Source organism: Benincasa hispida, chromosome 5, assembly GCF_027475165.1.
Source record: "Benincasa hispida cultivar pf3 chromosome 5, pf3_genome.v1.1, whole genome shotgun sequence".
NCBI classification, from domain to species: Eukaryota; Viridiplantae; Streptophyta; class Magnoliopsida; order Cucurbitales; family Cucurbitaceae; genus Benincasa; species Benincasa hispida.
Genome location: NC_143482.1, coordinates 58,192,801 through 58,214,783, shown reverse-complemented (window position 1 = coordinate 58,214,783; position 21,983 = coordinate 58,192,801). Strand labels below are relative to the sequence as shown.

At 37.3% G+C, this 21,983-nt stretch overlaps 1 protein-coding gene across 1 annotated transcript; it reads left to right on the top strand.

Moving 5' to 3' along the window:
- The first annotated feature begins 3,026 nt into the window (after window positions 1-3,026).
- EMB2762 (CCAAT-binding factor) lies at window positions 3,027-21,676 on the top strand. The gene is made up of 15 exons (XM_039031804.2): window positions 3,027-3,604; window positions 3,718-3,810; window positions 3,902-3,975; window positions 4,268-4,329; window positions 4,413-4,464; window positions 4,988-5,082; window positions 5,873-5,943; window positions 6,038-6,139; window positions 17,797-17,855; window positions 17,943-18,117; window positions 18,733-18,906; window positions 19,852-20,008; window positions 20,475-20,532; window positions 20,611-20,716; window positions 21,007-21,676. Exons 1-15 carry the CDS (start codon window positions 3,230-3,232, stop codon window positions 21,175-21,177), a joined length of 1,824 nt encoding a protein of 607 aa, XP_038887732.1. The 5' UTR covers window positions 3,027-3,229; the 3' UTR covers window positions 21,178-21,676.
- The last annotated feature ends 307 nt before the right edge of the window (window positions 21,677-21,983 follow it).

Below are 21,983 nucleotides of genomic sequence, written 5' to 3'. Positions count from 1 at the left end.
TTCCTTTGCTTTGTCTAACATTCACTCTTACAACAAATTTTAAGATCTTGTTCTATCTCAAGTTGCAATATTACCCTTGACCTTTCATAAATATTTCAAAATTATCTTTGTATTAAAAAGTCGTCTGAATTTTAGATGGAAACCTAGAGTTAGAATGATGTAAAAAAAAAAAAAAAAAAAAAAAAAAAAACAAACGGAAATGATGCTTTTAAGTTACTATCACAACATTTCAAGTCTTAATTTTTGTTCAACATTTAGTATGATTTCTACTCTAAGAGCAGTTTTGAAACCTTTTATGAAAGGGAAGAGGTGATATTGTAACATTTGAAATAATAAAGGTATCATTTTCTTTTTAATAAATGACAGAGTTTAACCTTGAAAAATTCAATATTGGAAGTAAATTTGTGTTTTACTCTATCTATTGAATTTGGATTCCATATCTAAAATTTATTTTAAATGTAATAGGTAAATTTAATAACAAAGTTCAAAATTAATTCTATGGAACAGAAAATAATCGAGATATGATTTCTGCCACTTCCAACTAGGAGGAATGTTTGGTTTTTATTGTCATATTTTATTGCCATATTTTATTTCTTCAAAATACGTAATATATTTCAACTTCATAAGGTAACTCAAAATATAATTTTATGTCGAAATCAACTTAGTTCAAATGCTTTAAAACTTGTATGGTGGATCTCTATACTTTAAATTTTGTACTATTCACTTTATGGTCAAATACTCAATTTTTTTATTGAAAAAAAAAACTCAGATGATTAATCAATTGATTTCAATTTCGTTTTCTAACATTGATATATAAATTGTGTCCAAACAATTATCTCATATTTCTTTGTAGTAACTTTGGCTTAGCCATATAATTAGGTTGGGTGAATTCAAGAATCGATCATGTTGGCTTTCTAATCAAGTTAGTACAACTTTTGTTAATTTAGAATCCATCTTTAATCTCGAAATTTGTTCATGGATGCTAAACCTAATTATATTAATGTCTATGATGGATCCTAATTGTTCATTTATTAATTTGGCATTTAAAGAAGTCTACAAAATTTACCATCCATGCATTTACGATTTTTAAATGTAATGTTAATAAATGGTATAAATTGATCAACAATTTAAGAGTTTAATTGGAAAATTACAAGAAACAAATACTTTTTGGTCTATATGTTTTGGGTTTAGTTTATATTTGGTCCATAGATTTCAAAATATTACACATTTATTCTTTTAAGTTTTAAATTTGATTTCAATTTAGTCCTTAAGTTCTAAAATGTTACAATTTTATCCTTGACATTTGAGTTTTGTTTCAATTTGATATATAAATTTCAAGATTTACACTTTTAATATCGATTTTCACTAAATACATATTTTTTGTCTTTAGTAGAGATGTCCATGGGGTGGGACGTGGGCGGAAAAGTCTTCCTCGTCCCCATCTCGCACTCCATGTCATTCCCGTCCGGTTCTCTGTGGAGGAATTTTCTCGTTTGTTTTTTTTTTAATATATTCATTTTTAATAATGTTTATGTTTATTCTAAATCAAATAAAATTATATATTAAATGAGTTATTTTCAATGATTTTTTATTAAAAGAAAATAATATAAAATTTCATGATAAAAATAATATTATTGTAGGTGCAAAAATATAATTCAATTTCATAATTTCTAAAAGTTAAAATTTATATTACAATATCATAGTCTAGTATTCCATTTAAATACTAACATTTATGATCAAAAGGAAGAAAACCTTAAATGTTAAGACAACTTAGAAATGTATTAAAGTATATGAAAATTATAAAATTACTAATTTTTTGTACTCGGTTTTTATAAGGTATATATAAATAAAAACATAATAATAATAATTATTATAAACTCATGTTCTATTTATATAAATAAGTTATCAGTTTGTGATAATAATAATATACTTATTGATATTATTATTATATATTCATCGGGGCGGGTTGGGGAGGGAAACTGGGATGGGGATGGGTTGGCAACTGAGCTGGGACCGGGGGGGGGGGGGGGGACTCCCCGTCCTTGTCCTCACTAGGGAAACGGGTCCCTGCAAGGACCCATCCCTATATATATATATAAAGTTAATCGGGGACGGGGACGAGGACGAGGTAGAGGTACCCTCCCCATCCCCGCTTCGTCTCCGACTGGGGATCTGATGATAATCCTCGGTTTGACCCCCATCCCTGGTCAAACCGAGGATTCCCCGCCTTAGTCGGGGCGGGGACCTGCGATGACCCGATCCCATGGGGATTTTTGCCAACCCTAGGGATGGGGCATATAATCCCTATCCCTGTCCCTGTTTAGTCAACAAGGAAAAAATTTGTCCCTACTCCCTCCCCCATTCTTTGTTCCATTCGGGGCTAGTCCTTACGGGATAAATGGACATCTCTAGTCTCTAGAGTTAATATATCTTAATAAATTTAAAATAATTATAATTAATTAAGTTTTACTATCGTTTTTAAAATTAAATTTAAATTTTCATGTTCAATTTTTTAAATTTATTAATAGAGGTTAAATATGTAAAATATTAGAAGTTGGGAACCAAATTGAAACAATACTCAAATCACAGGTGTAAAATTGTAAAGTTTTGAAACTTATAAACTAAATCAAAATCAAAATCAAAATTTAGTGATTAAATGTGTAATATTTTGAAAACCTGTGGACTAAATAAAGGCTAGACCCAAAACATAGAGACTAACAAGATACTTTTCTGAAGCTAAAAGTCACATAATATTTTTCAAACGACATATGAATGAGGATATAAATTAATATTTTTCAAACGACATATGAATGAGGATATAAATCGACATACTCACTGACGAATGTCCATATTTTAAATTAATATAATTATTAGTGTAAAATTTTAATTATAAGTATAGATTAAAATCTCGGAGTAAAAATTGTATTTAATATAAGAATAGATTGATGTTATGATTAATTGTATTTAATTGTTTTTGGCAACATTAATTATATTTAATATATTTACGAGATTTCATGTGAGATTAGTTAACGAGTATTTAAAAGAAAAAAGAAATGCGAAGGATATCGTATTCCGGGTCAGGTATAAACGTTTATCCATGAACGGAATAGTACGCCCCAACACACAAACAGGTCCACTCTTCAAGTTCAAAAACCTAACTAGCGCTGTGTTCTACCGTAAGCTTTGACAGTTTTCTGTTCCCGCCGTGAGCTCTGTCGTAGCAGCTTCAATGGCGTCCATTCCCTCAAACAATCACAACGACAAGAAGAAGAAGAAGAGTCACAAGCTTTCAGACCTCAAAACCCTAGGCCTCCAACTTCTCTCATCTCGAGCTCACATCAACAACCTCCCTCTGCTTCTCACCTACGTTTCTCCTTCTTCTCCTCCTCCTTATGTCCTTGAAGCCCTCCTCTCCCTTCAATCCTTCTTCATCACCAACCTCCCCTCCCTCCCTTCATCCTCCTTCAAGCCTGCCGCCGCCGGAGACGACGTTCAGGTCGACGCCGAGTTCATTTACCGGACCTGGCTCCGTTCCAAGTTCGATGAACTCGTTAAGTCGCTTATCGATGTGGCGGTTTCTTCCGAATGCGACGACACTCTCAAGGTGCTGGCATTTTGTGAATTTCGAATTCGTTGTGTTGTTTGTGATTTGTTTTGTGTTTGGTGATTTAGTTTAATTATGTATTTTTCTTTATTCTGTTGTTGTGCGTGGTTTAGGAGATTGTACTGGATGCGATTATGGAGTTTGTTAAAGTTGGTAATAAGGGGAAATTTCACTCCGCTGTATACCACAGGTTTCTACAGAGTATCGTAAGTTGCTTTGCCATCGTTAATTACTAGATTTTTGCTGCGTTTCTGATTGTGCTGGAGCTGTGCATTTTACTTTTTCTCTTACATGTAGGCTCATTCTTTGACTCCAGTTGATACTCTGATAGCATTGCTTGTGAAAAAGTACTTCAATCACCTCGATGTCCGGTATGTTTTTTTTCTTCTTCATTTTTTCCCCTTTTAACATCCCGTGCCCAACGTTCAAAATATTTTGCTTTTGCTTCTTGTGCACTGACATGACTGGGATTTCATTTTAACGTTTGTTCCCGCCCTCTTTAGCTCTGTACATTGCATCCTTTTCCTTACATTGTTGATTCCTATGCTAAAAAAGATGTATGGCTTAGTTTTTACCATATTTATAACATTTTTCTCGAATTCTTGAGAGGCATGCTTTAGAATGCCTATGAGATCCATTTTAACTCGCTTCTCTCCTGTGCAGTTATTTCACATATATTAGCATTAAAGAACTTGCCAAGACTTTTAAGGCTGAGTACATGTCTGGTATTTTCTCCCACCTATTCTTGACATTTTGTTATTTTTATTTTCTGAATTTTCCCTTCAGTGAAACTATCTTCTACTTGTAGGTGATAGAAATGTTAGGATTAATGGCGATGATGGTGGTCATTCAAGAGAAGGGTAAATGTTATTTGATTTGAATCATTGTCCTAAAACACTGCTTCTCATCAACATTTTTTAAAGTCATTATACTTCTATATATGCTTGGGATTTTCTCCTTTTTTGGAAACGAAGTATATTAATATTTTAGTTACCCTATGTATATATGATGAGGGAGGAGTCAGCCTACTTTGTCTATGTGGGAATCTTTACCTTGTCTACAGGGAGGGAAACACGTCGTATGTTTTTTTTAGCTCAACAATTTAGGAGTGGGGACTCAATCGCCTGAGATTTAGGGATGCATTGGCACATTAGTTTGTTAATTTAATTAAGAAGTGTAATTTCTTCAATTCTTTGTCAGGCCATATGATATTTAGATCACAAGGAATATATTTTTAACCACCTTAATCCACAAGTTTGTGCTTTGCATGATCCCCATGGAATAATAATTTAAAGGCACTGGAATTATGAAGCCTTTTCAAAATTTGGTTCATCACTGGTGACGTTTGTATTGAATGCATGGAATTTACCTTCTTCCATGCAGAGTGGAGTTCATTCACATTGTGCACTCTATTTTATCCTCCATTCCCCCTTTGGAAAACTCAAATGAATCTGACTACACTATGTGGGTTGAATCAGGTAATTTCTACACAGATTTCGTTTTTGAGCTTATAGATGTCTGTTTGTTTTTATACATAGATCTTGAATTCTTAACATGTTGAATTTAACGTCTCTAACCTTCTCAAACGGTGTTCTGATGGACTGTTTTGGAGACGTAAATAAACTTCTTAGTTTCAACTTTCATATTGACATTTAATTTAGTTTGGTCATTAAAATGGCATCATGAGCTCCAATTTAAGATGAGTAATTTCTAATATGGCCAAGACTGGCCAAACTTTGAATTTTATACTTGGGCCAATTTGAGTAATTGGATTTGTAGGTTCTTTTTATAAACATATTTACACCTGGAATCTTTCATTTTTATGTTTAAACCCTCATGGTGTGTTCCAGAGAGCAGTGCTCAAGATTGTTGTTAAGGGTTCCCCCAATCAAATGACTAATAAAAAGACACTTAATACAACTGGAGAAGTTTTAGCATTTATAGTCTAAATATTCTTTTATCCAGCAGGAGAAGTTTTAGTATTTTTAGTCTAAGCACTTTTTCTCCAGCTAGAGAAGTTTTTTGTAATCTCTAAGGATGGCATACCCTTTTCATATTTCATTTGATTAATGAAATCGTTACCTGCCTAGAAAAAAAATCTAATAAAAAGACCATTGAAGAACTGCTGATCAAGATTCTAAATTTACATTTGTACGAATAACGAGTCATGACATTGAGCATTGCGATTATCTTCTGTGTTTATCGCCAGCACTCCTTTGGTTTTAAGAACCAGAGTTTTTGCTTAAGTTATTATTTTTCCAATTGAAGGTGATGATAACAATGCGCTTTCTGACAATCAAGAAGCAAAGCAGCTTAAGATGAAGAAAAATGATGAAGAGGTCCTTACAACTAGTTCGATCTTTATCTATTTTTTTTTTTTCTCTATTTTCGGTTTTGTTTCTTCTTTTAAAGAACATTATTAACACCCTTCAGGTCTTATCTGCATCAAAGATTGTTAGAAGAATGAAATTAAAATTTTCAAAAGCATGGATTTCATTTCTGAAGTTACCGCTTCCAATTGATGTGTACAAGGAGGTAACTACTCTGCTCTTTGTTTTTGGCTCTGTATAAAAGCATTTGTCATCCCGAAATTGGTCTGTATATCATGGTTTTTCCACCTATTATAATTAACTTGATCGATTACTCAAGAAGTCAATATTGTTTCTGGATTTTTTTTTTTTAAAGAAACGAACTTTTCATTGGATTAATGAAAATAGACAAAGTCTCAAGTACAAAAGACAAATATAGTGGAACAAGAGGTGCGCCTGGGCATCTCAGCTAGGTTGACACTTCCATAGCACCCTCATCATATCCACAAGGAAACAAAACAACCAAAATAGCCAATATCCGAAGTTCGACGACTATTACAAAAGTTATACCAAAACTAGAAAGAATAAAACAAACCAGAAATACAAAAGGAGGAACTGCTTCTAATATGGAGGATAGATAAAAGCCCGCCAATTCAGATTCAGCTCCTGGATTGAGAAATCTTCAAAGGCTCTTGATAGTGTGCACCAAGAAAAAGCGTTCAGTTGAGCAAACTCAAAACAATCTAACCGTGGAGAAGCTTTATCTTGAAAAATTTTGGTTTCTTTCAAACCATAATTTAGCTAGCAAGGCTTTAACCGCATTGCTCCAAAGCAATTTAGGTCTCTTCTTAAGGGCTGGCCCAACCAATATCTGCAAGACACTGCTCCTAAAATCACAACCAAAAACCCAACAAAGATTAAAAAGGAGGAACATATGGGACCGACACTTTTTAGCATAAACACAATAAAAAAGTAGGTGTTGTAAGTCTTCCTGGTTGTCCAAACACAGTGGACAAATGTGAGGTGAAAGGCAGTGAGAGGGGAGCTTCCTTTGCATGACTGTGGCACAATTTAAGTTCCCAAGCAACATGATCCATGTAGTGATGTTCACTCTTCGTTGACTTTTTGTTTTCCAAGGACCCTCCTAAAGTGAAGGTCAATGGGAGAGGCCAAGGCAAGAGATTTAACAGAGAAGACTCCACTTGCTTCCAATGACCAAATTCTTTTATCTGGAATACTAGAGGTTTTTCTGTCCACAAGAATGCACAAAAGAATCTGGAAATCATTAATCCTTTTTCAACAAACTTCGAAAGAAAATAGACCATGAGGATGTGGAGGAATCCCAGTGGTCGGAGTCAGAACCTTTAGGCTTAAGTGCAACCTTAAAAAGCCAAGGAGATTTGATGTTAAGTTTGTCCAGCCAAGGATCAGACCAAAAGGCTGTTCTGCTCCCATTCCCAACCTTAAAACCTGCCAAGTCCTCAATTTTCCACCACTGTCTTGAAATATTGATCCACGGGCTTCTAAGGTTGGAGTGCTCCTTTCCATTAGTGTGCCATTTGAAAGGGCTACTCCCATGTATGCTTCGTATGACCTGACAACAAAAAGGGTCTGCCTACCTTAATGCTTTTCTGATTTCTCCCGGAATGAACCTCGAAACCAGCCACTTGTTCTGATCTTCAGAGATTACATTCCATTCTAAATTTGTTGGGATGGTTCCAACACTAGGGAGTCTTCGTAAAGGGACTTATAGAAGTCAATGATTAGATTTTCAATTTCACAGAAAGAATTTGTTGGGAAACCTTGATTATTTGTTAATTCTGAAATCAGCAAGGGAGCGGCGGGAAAATCTCGAATTCTCATCTCCCAATTTGAGCTAGCTTACTCTTTTGAATTAAATTTCTTTCCTCCAATCTGTAAAGGGGCAATAAATCAGCCTTCAAGGACACTCTCAAATCCAGATCTAGTGTGGAAGATTCATGAGATTCTGCCTTGTTCTCTTCTTTGCCGATTTCTTCTAACAACTTTTCTTCCTGTCTTCTTTGTTTTCCTTCACAATCAGCATGCCAAACTTTTAAGGTGTTCTTTAAGTTTCACAATTTTGAGGATATTACAAAACCTGCCCAACCTTGATAATTTCCCGAGTTTAAGGATCTTTCTATAATTTGATAAAAATGCTTGTTTAGCAGCCAGCTATTGCAAAAGCGAAAAGGAGAGGGCCCCACTCAAAGGATGCAACTTCTAGCAAAAGGGGAAAATGATAGGAGGAGATCCGGACTTTCTTTACCACTCTTGTGTCTGCAAATGCCTCATCCCAATCATTTGAAACAAGGAATCTATCAAGCAAAGAACGTGAAACCACCCTTCCTTCCCTTGACCAAGTAAATCTTCCATTAGATAGTGGTATTTCCAGCAAATTGGCTTCTGCAATGAACTTGTTGAACTTCCTCATGCCTCTTGTTAATCTTCCCATTGGAAAGTGTTCAAGAATTGTTCTAGTAACATTGAAGTCTTCACCCAAGCACCAAGCTTCTGTGCAATAGGCTGAAAGGGATGATAATATAGGCCAAATAAATCTTCTTTCTTTGTAATCCGATGGGCCGTATACATTAGTCATCCAACAAACTTTTCTAAACGGATAAAGAGTAGCCTCCTTTTAGGACTTCAATAATTGAGATTTTGCTTTCATCCCACATAGTTAGCATTCCTCCTGATTTACCATAGGCTTGAACACAAATCCATCCTACATCTTTTGAGCTCCATAAAGCTTTGATAAGGTCAATTTCAAATGATTCTCTCTTAGTCTCTTGAATTAGCACCAAGTCCGGATTTGTATTTTTAATCAGACGTTTAAGGGCCAAATGTTTAGATTGGTCTCCAAGTCCTCCAGTGTTCCAAGTTATAATCTTCATCGTGGACAAATTCCTTGAATTTCTCACTCTTTCTATCCTCAAGTCAAGGTAAGCTCACAAGCTTCTACTATCGATCTCAACTTTTGGGGAATTTTCTTTCTTTGATTAGGAGGGAAACGAGATGCTTCAATCCTTCCAATTTCCTTGCTGTCAACAGGTTGAAACAAATTACTGAGATCAATACCAAAAGAATCAATTCCTTATGTTTCTGCTTGGTGCACCTATGTTTCATAAGCATCTAGCTCTTAGCACTAACAATTGATTTTCCATCCGAATCTTGTTGAATTGTGCTTGAATTGATTGGAGAAGGACACGAGGTACCTCACACAAATTGAATGTTTACGCCTAAGATTTTAATGATAGATTGTTGGAAGTTAAAGGACGAAAAAGGAGACTTTACTGACCTGTTGATTGAATAACTTGGAAGTTGAACTCGGACACAACATTCTTCCAGTAGATCAGAGTTCACTAATGCGGACCAAGAGTTGAGGAAGGAGGTTCGTCCATTGACGTAATGTTTTGGGAAAGGCTTGAACAAATGAGCACGCTTTTTTAGAGCCGAAGAGGAGATCCTAATCGTGGAGATTTTGTCTGGTTTATTACTTAAAGAACACTGGTTTGAATTATGCTATGAAGATTCAATAGGAGAGGAGTCTGACCGATTGTACTGTGAGGCTTGGATAGGAAAATCGGGAACTAAGTCAGAGTTTCACCATTGGCGTACCAGAAACTTGGAGTAGCTGAATCGTTTGGGGTTGTGGGGCCTACCATATGTTTAAGATTCTTCCCAGGAAAAGCAGGGGCGTTTGAATGTCTATTAATCATAAAACTGCTGGAATGGGAAGCGTTTCTTTTCTCATTAAGTATTCGACCGCCGAATTTCTCTCTCATTGAATTTGACCCATCAGATTCGTTTCGCGTGCTCGACTTTGACTCTTCCTCTTCAAGTGCGTTTAGCTTAGACGTGTTCGTACCTGGATTTTGAATCAAATCCACTTATAGCGTTTTGAGTCGTCTGCAACGGTCTTTGGTTTTTTTGATGAACAATGGTCGGCTTCCATGAAGGCCTTGAGAGAAGGATGAAGTGCTTTTTAATGGCTTCGAAGGGATTTCTAGAGAAAATCAACTTGAGAAAATCCCATTCACTGATTGATAAGTTGATATTCACATCTTCATCTGTAGCAACCTGTTGCAAACAAACTAAATCAATAGGATTAGAGAAATCACTAATGAATAGATCTTGTTAACAATGTTGGTAGCTTCAATTGATTCAACCTCACCAAAATTAACAAAGAAGTTGCCCCTGATTTCATCCTTTAACTCGATTGTCGCAAGCATAAAACCACACAAATTCTTTTTGACCTGGATTTTTGCTTCAGCTCAATTCATGAGGTTAAGTGTTTCAATTGCTGTGCTCTCCAGCCCTCCAAAGTGCACACCAATAGCCTCGAACATGTCTCTACACCAAAATTCCAGGGGAAGATTTTTTTATAGATAGCCAACCTCCAAATCCTTTTAAAAACGATGGCCTACTGTGCTGAAATGTGCTCCACTTTTCAAATAATAGATGATATTTCCCATAGTCAAACCATTTCCCTAGAGCTTCATTCATTTCTTCAAGCTTTCCTTGGTTAACTTTGATCAAAGCTCTGCAAACAAAGGATTAATAATAACTTTAGCTCGAAAGAGACCTTCCTGGAAATTGATGATATATTTCATTCATCAAACACAAATAGTCTTGATAGCACCCATAAATTATTAAAATCTTCTTGTAGCAGGCTCTGTTTTCCAATCTCTAAAGCAGGGAATGGAGATTCAAACTTTTTTTTGTTTTGTCGTTTGCTCTGTTTTAGCGTTGAGGAAGCGGAGGGCTTCTGGGCTTTAATACCAACGTTGCGTTGCTCTCATGTTAGTTCAGTGGGATGGGGAGTTCTGAAGTAGGTTCATCAAATGTTTCAACCATCAAATTCAATCTAAGTGACGCTTAAGCATTCCCAAAAAGGCTTTCCATCCCTACTGCACTTTCTCCACTGGTATATGGATGAAGGATTGACTGCCATGTGCCGGCCACACCACACATCTTAGAACCCGTTTGTGTTGGAAGTGAACTTCGAGAGTCTTGTTGCCCCAAAATCATCACGTCCATTCCTTAGGAAGAAACAATTACTTCATCCACTAAGAAGTTCTGAAATTTGATCCATAAACCAAAGAAGATGGGACTTTGATAAATGGAGGACTTTATTAGCTTTCACATCTTCTACACAAAAAAATTCGGATTCGAGCCAAGTGCAGAAAAAATCACCGTTCACTTTGCAACTAACCACTTTCATGATGTTTCGTGTAGTAGTCAGAGAGGTCGCTGGAGATCCTTGTCCCCGTAGTCGCTCTATGACCAAGAGTGGAGATGATTGGATAAGAAGAGTATGTTGAGGAAAGCGATTAGAGGTGTAGAAGGCTATCGAAAAAGTGAGGAGAGGGAAGGAGAGGAGCCGCAGATATTTTGGTCGGGGGAAGGAAGGAGGGAGCTGAAGAACATTATTCTTAGGTTTTATGTTTCTGGAAACAATTTACATCTCATTTTACCTTTGATGTAGTTATTTTATTTTGTGGGGGGCGCACAATGCAGTTATGCTTTCTAATGATCTAGATGGACAATTTATATCCATACGATTTGCTGCTGTTTGGGAACAGTATTAAAAAAATTGTTCCCCACTTTTTTCAATTTGTATTCTAATATTAATGTTCGGACAGTAATTCTTTTACGTTGGTTTTGGTTGAGTTATTTTTAATAGTTGCCTTTAGCTTGAGTATTGAAATAGAAGAGAAAGAAAACGACACAAGGAGTTTACGTGGAAAACCCTAATTCAGGGAAGAAAAACCACGATAGAAAAGGACTTATTATTTTTAAACGTCATACTACAATAAACCTTAACCTCAGATATAAATAGAATGAGATGAAACCCTAATTTAGCAAATATAGTATAAATTACAAAAATGCCCTTAGGGCTAATTCAACGTATTTCAACACTCCCCCTCAAGTTGGGGCGTAGATATCGGCAAGACCCAACTTGCTAATACAAGCTTCAAACGTTTGTCTCGATAATCCTTTCGTAAGAACATCTGCAACCTGTTGGACTGAAGGTACATAGGGAATACAGATAGCTCTGCTGTCTAACTTTTCTTTAATAAAGTACCTGTCAATTTCCACATGTTTGGTTCTATTATGTTGCACGGGATTATTCGCAATACTGATGGCAGCCTTTTATCACAATACAGCTTCATGGGCCCCGAACTATTCTCGTGAAGATTAGATAAAACTTTCTGCAACCAGATTTCTTCACACACTCCTAGACTCATAGCTCTATACTCTGCCTCAGCACTACTTCTGGCCACTACACCCTGTTTTTAACTTCGCCAAGTTACCAAATTTTCCCATACGAAGGTACAGTACCCTGAGGTTGACTTTCTATCAGTCACAAATTCGGCCCAATCTGAGTCAGTATATGCCTCGATGCTCCGTGTGTCATGTTTTCTAAACTCCAAGCCTTTCCCAGGGGTGGACTTCAGGTGTCTCAAAATTCGAGTCACAGCTTCCATGTGCTCCTCATATGGACTCTGCATGAACTGACTTACCACACTCACAGCATAAGAGATGTCGGGCCTAGTATGAGATAACTAAATCAGTTTTCCTACCAAGCGTTGATACCGCTCCTTATGCACAGGAATTTCTTCCGAAATGTTTTTCAGTTTGCTATTGACCTCAATAGGAGTGTCAATGGGTTTGCATCCAGTCATTCCTGTTTCCTTCAACAAGTCCAGAGTATACTTCCGCTGAGATACAGATATTCCTGCTTTTGATCTTGCCACTTCCAACCCGAGAAAATGCCTCAAACTACCAAGATCCTTGATTTCAAATTCACTTGTCATCCTTTGTTTTAGCTTAGCAATTTCTGTCGTGTCATCTCCTGATAGGATAATGTCATCAACATACACTACCAATACAACAATCTTTCCTAAGAGTGATTTTTTTGATAAACAAAGTATGATCAGAATGCCCCTGAACAAACCCTTGGGACTTAACAAACACGGTGAACCTATCAAACCATGCCCTAGGGGACTTCTTCAACCCATATAAAGACTTCCTGAGTTTGCAAACATGATTCCCAAATTTAGCTTCGAAACCTGGAGGTGGACTCATGTAAACTTTCTCTTTTAACTCACCATTTAGGAAGGCATTTTTTACATCTAGATGATGTAGGGGCCAATCTTTATTTACGGCGACAGATAGAAGAACACGAATCGTGTTTAACTTAGCCACTGGGGAAAAAGTTTCTGAATAATCAATCCCATACGTTTGAGTGAACCCTTTCGCAACTAACCTGGCCTTATATCTCTCGAGTGTTCCGTCAGACTTATACTTCACTGTGAACACCCATTTGCAACCAACTGTTTTCTGACCTCTAGGGAGAGCTACTAACTCCCAAGTCTTATTTGCCTCGAGAGCTCTCATTTCCTCCATTACTGCTGCTTTTCACTCGGGAACTTCTATGGCCAAATGTACACTGGTAGGTATTGCTAGAGCATCCAGCTGAGTAGTGAAAGCCTTAAAACCAGGAGATAAGTTACTATAGGTCAAAAAACTATGCAAAAGGTACTTTGTACATGACCTGGTTCCCTTTCTCAGAGCAATTAGAGCAATTGACATATCCAGAGTGGTATCATAGTTGTCAGTTTTCGTCTGTCTCTCTTCAGTATCAGACTTCTGAGACAATTCTACATCTTCTTGAGGATCTTTCAGCACCTCATTATCTCCTGAAGTTTCAACCTACTTTGAGCTTGTCTCATCATTTTCTATGTTCCCAGACTTCTCTTCAAGAATCTCCTCTGAAACAACGGGATCTTGAACCTGAGCTGGTTCCGACGCTTGGACATTTTCCAATGGAGCACCAGGGGTTTCTTGAATTTCCTTTTTGAGATTCTTCCTGTAGTATGTTATCTAGGACACTTGTCTAGTAGGAAGGACCGACACGGGAATAGCAGGAGCAGAGTTAAGTTCAAGACTAGGTAGACTGGGTCCAGAAATATTAGGATTAGGCTCAAGATTGAAGCTAATAGGTACGGAGTACGTGGAACTGTTAGTCTCTTCATTCGTGGTCTCCCCCTGAAGATGACTAACGGGAAAGAACGGTTTATCTTCAAGGAACATGACATCCATAGTGAAAAAATATTTTTTGGAAGATGGGTGAAAGCATTTATAGCCTCGCTGGTGAAGAGGATACTCGACAAACACACATTTTTGAGCTCGTGGAGCCAACTTAGTTCAGTGTGGACCATGAGTATGAACAAAGGCTGTACGCCCAAACACACGAAGAGAAACCTCAGGAATAAGACGGGTAGACTGATAGGACTCTTTAAAGCACTCAAGAGGAGTTTGAAACTTTAGAACTCGTGAAAGCATTCTATTAATGAGATGAGCTGCGGTAAGAACTCCATCTCCCCACAGGTACGAAGGGAGAGACATTGGAATCATCAAGGAACGAGCCACTTCAATGAGGTGACAATTTTTCCATTCAGCCACCCCATTTTGTTGAGGAGTATATGCACACGAGTTTTGATGGATGATCCCTTTTGACGCTAGGAATTCCTGGAAGGTGTGATTGACAAACTCACGGCCATTGTCATTCCGAAGAATGACAATCTTTGTGTTGAACTGTGTTAATATGGTGGTATAGAACTGTTTGAAGGTAGATAGGACTTCGGACTTATCAGCAAAGAGATATACCCATGTAAGTCGGGTATGGTCATCGATGAAAGTTACAAACCATCGTTTACCAGACAGGGTAGAGATGCTTGAGGGACCCCAAACATCACTATGGACCAGGTTAAAAGGCTGGGTAGGTTTATAGGGTTGAGAAACAAACAACACACGAGGTTGTTTAGCACGTATACAGACATCACAAGATAATGAAGAAACATTCACATTATAGAATAAATGAGGAAATAAATATCGCATATATTGAAAACTAGGATGTTCAAGACGGAAATGCCACAATAAATAATTTGTTTCAGACATAGTAAACGAAGATAAAAGACTAGTCCTAAACAAGCTTTTGGAGGAAGCATCTTCAGAAAGGAAATATAGGCCTCTGTCATATCGGGCAGTGCCAATCGTCTTCCTCGAGCTCAAGTCCTGAAACAAAGCAGTATCTGGTGAGAAGACAACTCTACAGTTCAAATCTTTTGTTATTTTGCTTATTGATAATAAGTTGTAAGAAATTTTGGGCACATGTAAGACATTTTGCAGAGTTAATCCATGAAATGGTGACAGTTTGCCTTTTCCAGCAATAGGAGCGAAGGACCCATCCACAATTCGAATCCTCTCATTTCCAGCACTTGGATAGTATGAGAGAAATTGGTCGGATGAGCCAATCAAGTGATCGGTCGCTCCTGAATCTAGAATCCATAACTCATTCCCTTCAACAAGGAAACTAAAAGATTGAGGGTTACCTGATTAAGCAACTGCCGATCCCTATGGTACCTGAATCACCAGGGTTGGTCAGTGGAGGCTGAGTTTGAGGTTGTGCGGCCCCCTCAACTGATTCACCCACTAGAGCACGTCCAAATTTCGACTTGTCCTTCGGAGGGCGACGTTTACTATTCGGAGGGCGACCATGGAATTTCCAGCACTGATCTTTCGTGTGCCACTGTTTTTGCAATGCTCACATACTGGGGGTGTTTTACTATTCTGCTTGTCACCATCAGCTCCAACAGACTTCACCCCGAAGGTAGCTGACTCTACAGTGGTAACACCCGACCCATTCATTGCACTTGATCTATCTTCTTCCAATCTAACCTCTGAACAGACCTCCATGAGAGACGGTATTGGTTTCTGCCCTAGTATTCGACTTCGAACTGTATCAAATTTGGGGTGCAACCCTGCAAGAAAATCATACACACGCTCAACCTCTTCTATCTTGGAGTATTGAATTCCATCTTGCGAGCAGTTCTAGATGATCTCCCGACATAGATCCATTTCTAACAACGACATCTTGCTGAAGTATGACGTTACATCCATACTCCCTTGTTTGCATTCGTGAACCTGTTTACGTAGAGTATACAGGCGGGATGCGTTCTGACACCTGGAATATAACCTTTGGATTGCATCCCAAATATCTCGGGTAGTGGCTGAATAGAGTAAAGGTTTCCCAATTTGTGGTTCCATGCTTCTGATTAACATTGAGTGGAGTAAAGAATCGTTTGCCTTCCAGACACGCTCTTGAAGATCTCTAGGATTCGGTCGTGGTATCTCTCCAGTCAAATATCCAAACTTATGGCGTCCCTCAAGGACCATTTTAATTGTTTGGGACTAAGAGAAGTAATTTTGCCCATTCAACTTCTCTCCCGTGATCATTCCTGCCGAATTTCCTATAGTTCCAGATAAAAAATTAGTAGTAGTAAGAGTAGGAAACATTGATACCGGATTTTCTGAATACACCGGGGAAGAATCATGGTCATTCAATCTGGCTCCAAGGGCGGCCATCTGTTGCTGGAGACTAACCAATTGTTGTTGGAGTTCCCCATGAGATTCAGATTTGGAATTTTTCTGTCCAAAAGTCATGGGATTTTCTTCAACGGAATCACCCATTTGAAACTGAGGTTGAACCGGGTACACATGAGGAAGAAGCTGTCCACCATGGTACTGTGAAGGAGCTACTGTCGAAAGTCCACCGGCGGTAGAATGCGGCTACCCGTGACCGGCGTTGCTCCTAGACGGTTGCGACGGAGGGTAACGGACAGAAGGCTCGGCGATCGGCTGCGAGGTTGAAGCAATTGCGCCGATCTGACTCGACCCGGCAAACCCACGACCGTCTGGAGCAGATCCGGTCTTGAGCGAAGTCAAGGGACCGATCGGCTGCAAGGGACAGACTGCGTGCGCCAGAAAAGGAACGCTTGCGTGCAAAGTCGAGGGGCCTTCATCGATCGGTTGGAATGACTGAGTCTGGAAGCTAATCGGCGCGTCGGCTGGAGCAAGCCCACCATCAACTGTTCGGCTCGCCGGCTGGATCTGTTCGGCTACGCCACCTGGGATGATGGTTCGGAGATAGCGGTCGACTGCTGCTTGAATCAAAGCCTCATTGGTCAGTGTACCTTCACCTATCAAGTTTGATGACTGAGTTTCTTCTATTGGGGCTAGGGTTTCATCACCTTACTCTGATACCATATTGAGATAGAAGAGAAAGAAAACGACACAAGGAGTTTACGTGGAAAACCCTAATTCAGGGAAGAAAAACCACGATAGAAAATGACTTATTATTTTTAAATGACATACTACAATAGACCCCAACCTTAGATATAAATAGAATGAGATGAAACCTTAATTTAAGCAAAAGATAGTATAAATTAAAAAAATGCCCTTTAGGGCTAATTCAACGTATTTCAACATTGAGAAGAAATTTTCTAGTGTTAATTATACCAGAAACACAAGTGATGTACAGGAGGCTCTCATGGTAGGCCATGAAATAGTGTAAGAATTCTTTTTTTTTTTTTTTTGGGTAACATTTTCATTAAAAAAATTCTAAAAGACTAATTTTCTGAAAACCACCCGAGCAGTAACTGTTTTTTAGCTTTATTTTATCTGGGGACTTAGGACTAGACCTATAAAGCAAATCCTCTGGTCTTTTGTAAACTTCTTGTGATCGATCCCCATCTAATTTAGGTAAGAAGTTGTATTATCATAGATTCTCTCTGTGTTTCTTGACGATACCTCTCGTATCATTGTACCATATTGTTGTCTTTTTCTTCAATTACTTATTCTTGATAAATACATGGGTTGGTTATTCAGAAAATCTTCTATGATTGTCTGTGTAACAACCTACCCTTCCCCATTGTCTTCACATTGTAATTCTTTTTATCCCCCTTTTTTAGCGTTGTTGTCATCTAATATCATTTTGCTCATCCTTTTGCTACTCAGGTTCTTGTAATTCTTGATCAGGAAGTCATTCCTTATCTTTCTAAACCAATCATATTATGGTTAGTGATAATATGGCTTGTATATTCTCTCTTATAAATAAAGCTTGTATTTCTCATTAAACACATTTGTTACAAAATAAAATGCAGCGACTTCTTAATAAAATCCTACGATATTGGTGGCGTCATCAGTGTTATGGCTCTTAGCAGCCTCTTCCTCCTAATGACAAAATATGGTTTAGAATATCCAAACTTCTATGAAAAACTTTACGCTCTACTGGTCCCTTCAATATTCATGGCAAAACATCGGGCCAAGTTTTTTCAGGTAAAGTTGAGTGGTTTGTCTTTTTTTTTTTTTTTTTTTGTTTACATTATCTTTTTCGGAAATGAATTTTTAGGAGTATGGATGGCGATTGCAAGTATCTTCTTGGAATTTTAAATGCTCTTCAATCTTGAGAGTATAATTATCTCCTAATTTAAAGACTATTTGGTTGCCTATTTCACCTAGTTTGAGTTAATTCCAGTAGATAATACAATGTAAAGGGAAGGGTTTTTGGCATGCTTTTCTTGGTGCATTTGGATAGATAGAAATCTCAAAAGAGGTTTGGGACATTGTTAAATTTAGTATACCCTCTTTGTGGATGTCAATTTCTAGGTTATTTATCAGTTAGGTTATTTATTTATTTATTTATTATTATAAATATTGGAGTTTGTTAGTACTTGGCTAGAGTTCTGATTCCTTTTGTTGCAAATTGAGAAGATGATCAAATATTAAAGCTACTCCCGTTTATTTATTTTGTACATAGAACACATTTCCATATCCTAGGGGTTCGTATGTCATCAACGATGAAAACCAAGTTGTAATATCACTAATGACTTTTCTAAATGTAATGGTTCATTTTCGGTGATTTCCTAACATTTTTTATACCGTTCTTGGCAGCTTCTTGATTCCTGCTTGAAGTCGCCACTTCTTCCAGCATACTTGGCTGCTGCTTTTGCTAAGAAATTGAGTAGGCTATCACTTGTTGTTCCTCCATCAGGAGCACTTGTCATTATAGCACTTATTCACAATCTCTTGCGGAGACATCCCTCAATCAACTGTTTGGTTCACCGGGTAGCTCTTATTTATTATTATTTTTTTTTAATGTGGAAAGCCATTTTATATGAGTAGCTAGCTTTACTGCAATAAGATTACTTTCTTAACCTCGCCTGTTGACCTTTGAAAGCTATAGTATGGCCTAGCCCATAGTGGGATAACTATATTTTGGGATTTAAGAGACATTAAGTAGTCACCTCTTGGTGGTGGAATTTGGGAATGGGGATCCAAATTACCCCGTTTGGTGGGAATCTATGCAATTCCAACATCTTAGTATTCCTCTTGGAGAACATTTTGTACATCAAACATGGTTTTCTAAATCCATTTCAGCATTTTGTTTAGCCCAGCGTTTCGGTCGGCAGTGGCATCATAAACCTATCAGATCTTGAAATTATGTACCATCGGCATCCTAATTCAGCACGCTTCAGACCAGTCTTACTCGCGTTCACGAAACTATTGCATTATAAAATTTAAAGTTGACAAGTAGATCAGTTAACCTATGAAGCATAATTACAATTAATTATAATTCAATTACATTTTATAAATCCTTCACCAATGCAAACAGTTATACGACTCAAACTTTGTTCCTAGTTATCTAAGAACCATTGGTTATGCTCTGAAGTAGGCATTTGTTTTCCAATTTCAAGCAATCCTGTTCCTAAGCTTCGCATTCTTGAGCCCCAACACTGAGCTATATATCAAACATTCTAGATTTTTCTAATTCTCCCAGAAATAGGTGGTCTGCGGGGATTCTCAAAAAATATCTATTGCCATAAATAAGTGGCTTAACTAGAAAACATTGTCGTTCGGTGGATTTTCTATTTGAAAACTGTCCACCTTAGGATATTGGTTATGATTGAAGGTAGCACTGTTTTTAATCTTATTGTTATAGATAGATTCTATAACCTGTGCATCAACTTCTTTTGCTTTCTTTGGAATGTAATGTATGTATGATGTGAGTAGGAGAATGTTAGTGAGAGTAAGAACGATGATTCAAAAAGTGAAGAGGTTGTTAAAGGCGCAGATGCTTCAGAGGTTGATGCTGATACACCCAACATGAAGCCAGGCATCGACCATTTTAACTATGAGGAAACTGATCCTATTAAATCTAGTGCCTTGAGTAAGTGTTGTTTTTTTCTTTTTCTTTTTTCCTTTTTACTTTATAAATGGGTGGTTTTTTCCCTTTAATTTCTTGGATTATATTCTTATCATCACGCGTTTGATAATTTATTTCGTGCCTTCCAATTGGATTCTCTCTCTATTGGAGGGAAGGGGACAAGGACATGTGGATTAATTAGTGTTCCTGTGGTGAACTGTTAATATCACCATCACTTGTCAAAATTGCTTTCTTGACTTACTTTCCTATGGTTTACACAAGATCTTTTAATTCATAAGTCTTGTCAGGTTTCATGGCTGAAAATACAGTTAGCTATGTGTCATGTGGTTGTTTGTTCCACAATAGTCCATGTGTGCTCAATTTGAATCGTGCCTTTTTGAGTTAATTATATTGGTGGCCGCTTTCTTTTTATTTTGTGTGGTGATTTAATATTTGGTGAGATCCTTGTTAACAAGAATTATTGGTACAGGAAGTTCACTTTGGGAAATTGATAGTCTTCGACACCATTATTGTCCTCCTGTTTCAAGGTATGCAGTTTAATATTGATCCAGAAACTTCCGTTGGTTCGGATTTCATACTGAAAACTAGTCCTTATGTTCTTGTAGGTTAGTTTTGTCCCTTGAGAATGATCTGACTGTGAGATCAAAAACAACTGAAATTGATGTTAAAGATTTTGTTGCCGGTTCATACTCTACAATACTCGGGCAAGAGGTAAGTTTCACTGGTTCGGTAATTTTGCTATAATTAGTAAGTTATTTTATATATTCTTGTAAGATTATATATTGTCCTTTTTTAAATTGCAATGGTTAAGATTATTGACTATTATTCCATAGAAAGAGTGGATGTTTTCTCCTTTGTTCGGGATGAATCTCCTAGCTATTTACGACCTTTGATATCGTCTCTGAAATCCATCTTTGCATCACTTCCCTAACAAAGAATAAAAATTGGATAAAATAAAATTCAAATGGTCTTTTTGTCCTGAATGGTGTCTTTGGTTGCAGTTGAAAAAGAAACTGAAGCGAGTCCCTCTGGCATTCTACCAAACACCCCCCACCACCTTGTTCTCGGAGTCTGATTTCGCTGGCTGGAGTTTCAATCACGAACACAGTGAGAAGAATATTGATGGTAGCGATCATCTTTCGGCAAAAAGACAGCGCATAGGGAGCTCATAACTTAGGTTTCTTCACCTCCAAATTTGCATTGGGGCATGTTCATTCCTCCAGTGAGAACTACATTCCAGGAAGCATTGAAATATGGTAGAAAGATGAATTGCTTATATTATCTCTCGCTTAGGCTCTATAAGAATCGCCCGACCGTAGCAGGTTAACTGTTGGAAGATTGCGAATCCTTTAAGCAGTTTATCACTCAAGAGTGGGGGGTGAAATTTTGCAGCCTTACCATGTGCCATTCCTAATTGGACTTCCAAGCGTAACAAAGAGGTGATATTTACTTGTATTAGTTTTTTCTTTATTTATTCAGGTTACTATTTACTTGTATTAGTTTTTTCTTTATTTATTCAGGTTACATTAATAACTTTTGAAGTAAATTTTGTTTTGATTTTTGTGAATTGAGGTGTAGCAGCCAGTTGTACACATTTTTTTTTTTGTAGTTTCTAATATATGACTTTGAATTTGTATTTTATAGAAATTTAATGAATTTAACTTCAGTGAAGGGTTGGAAATCTTGATTAATAGCCTGCGAGTTGGGTTAACTGGTTTTTGAAGTGATGCAAAATACGACTCGCAATGAAACGAGTTGAACCTCTTATTATTTTGGGATGACTTTCTCTTGAGGAGGCCCAAATGAATTTTGACTCAACTTTTGAAAACTCAAGTCTTTTAGCCTTTTACTTTCGCCATTGTTAGGTGAAATTATCAAAACAATCTAATATATGTGGGGAGGGTTGACTCCTCAATTCATGTTAAATCGTCTTTCTTCTCAGTTTCTTTTCTCTATGTTACATTCTTGCTCTTGCTTT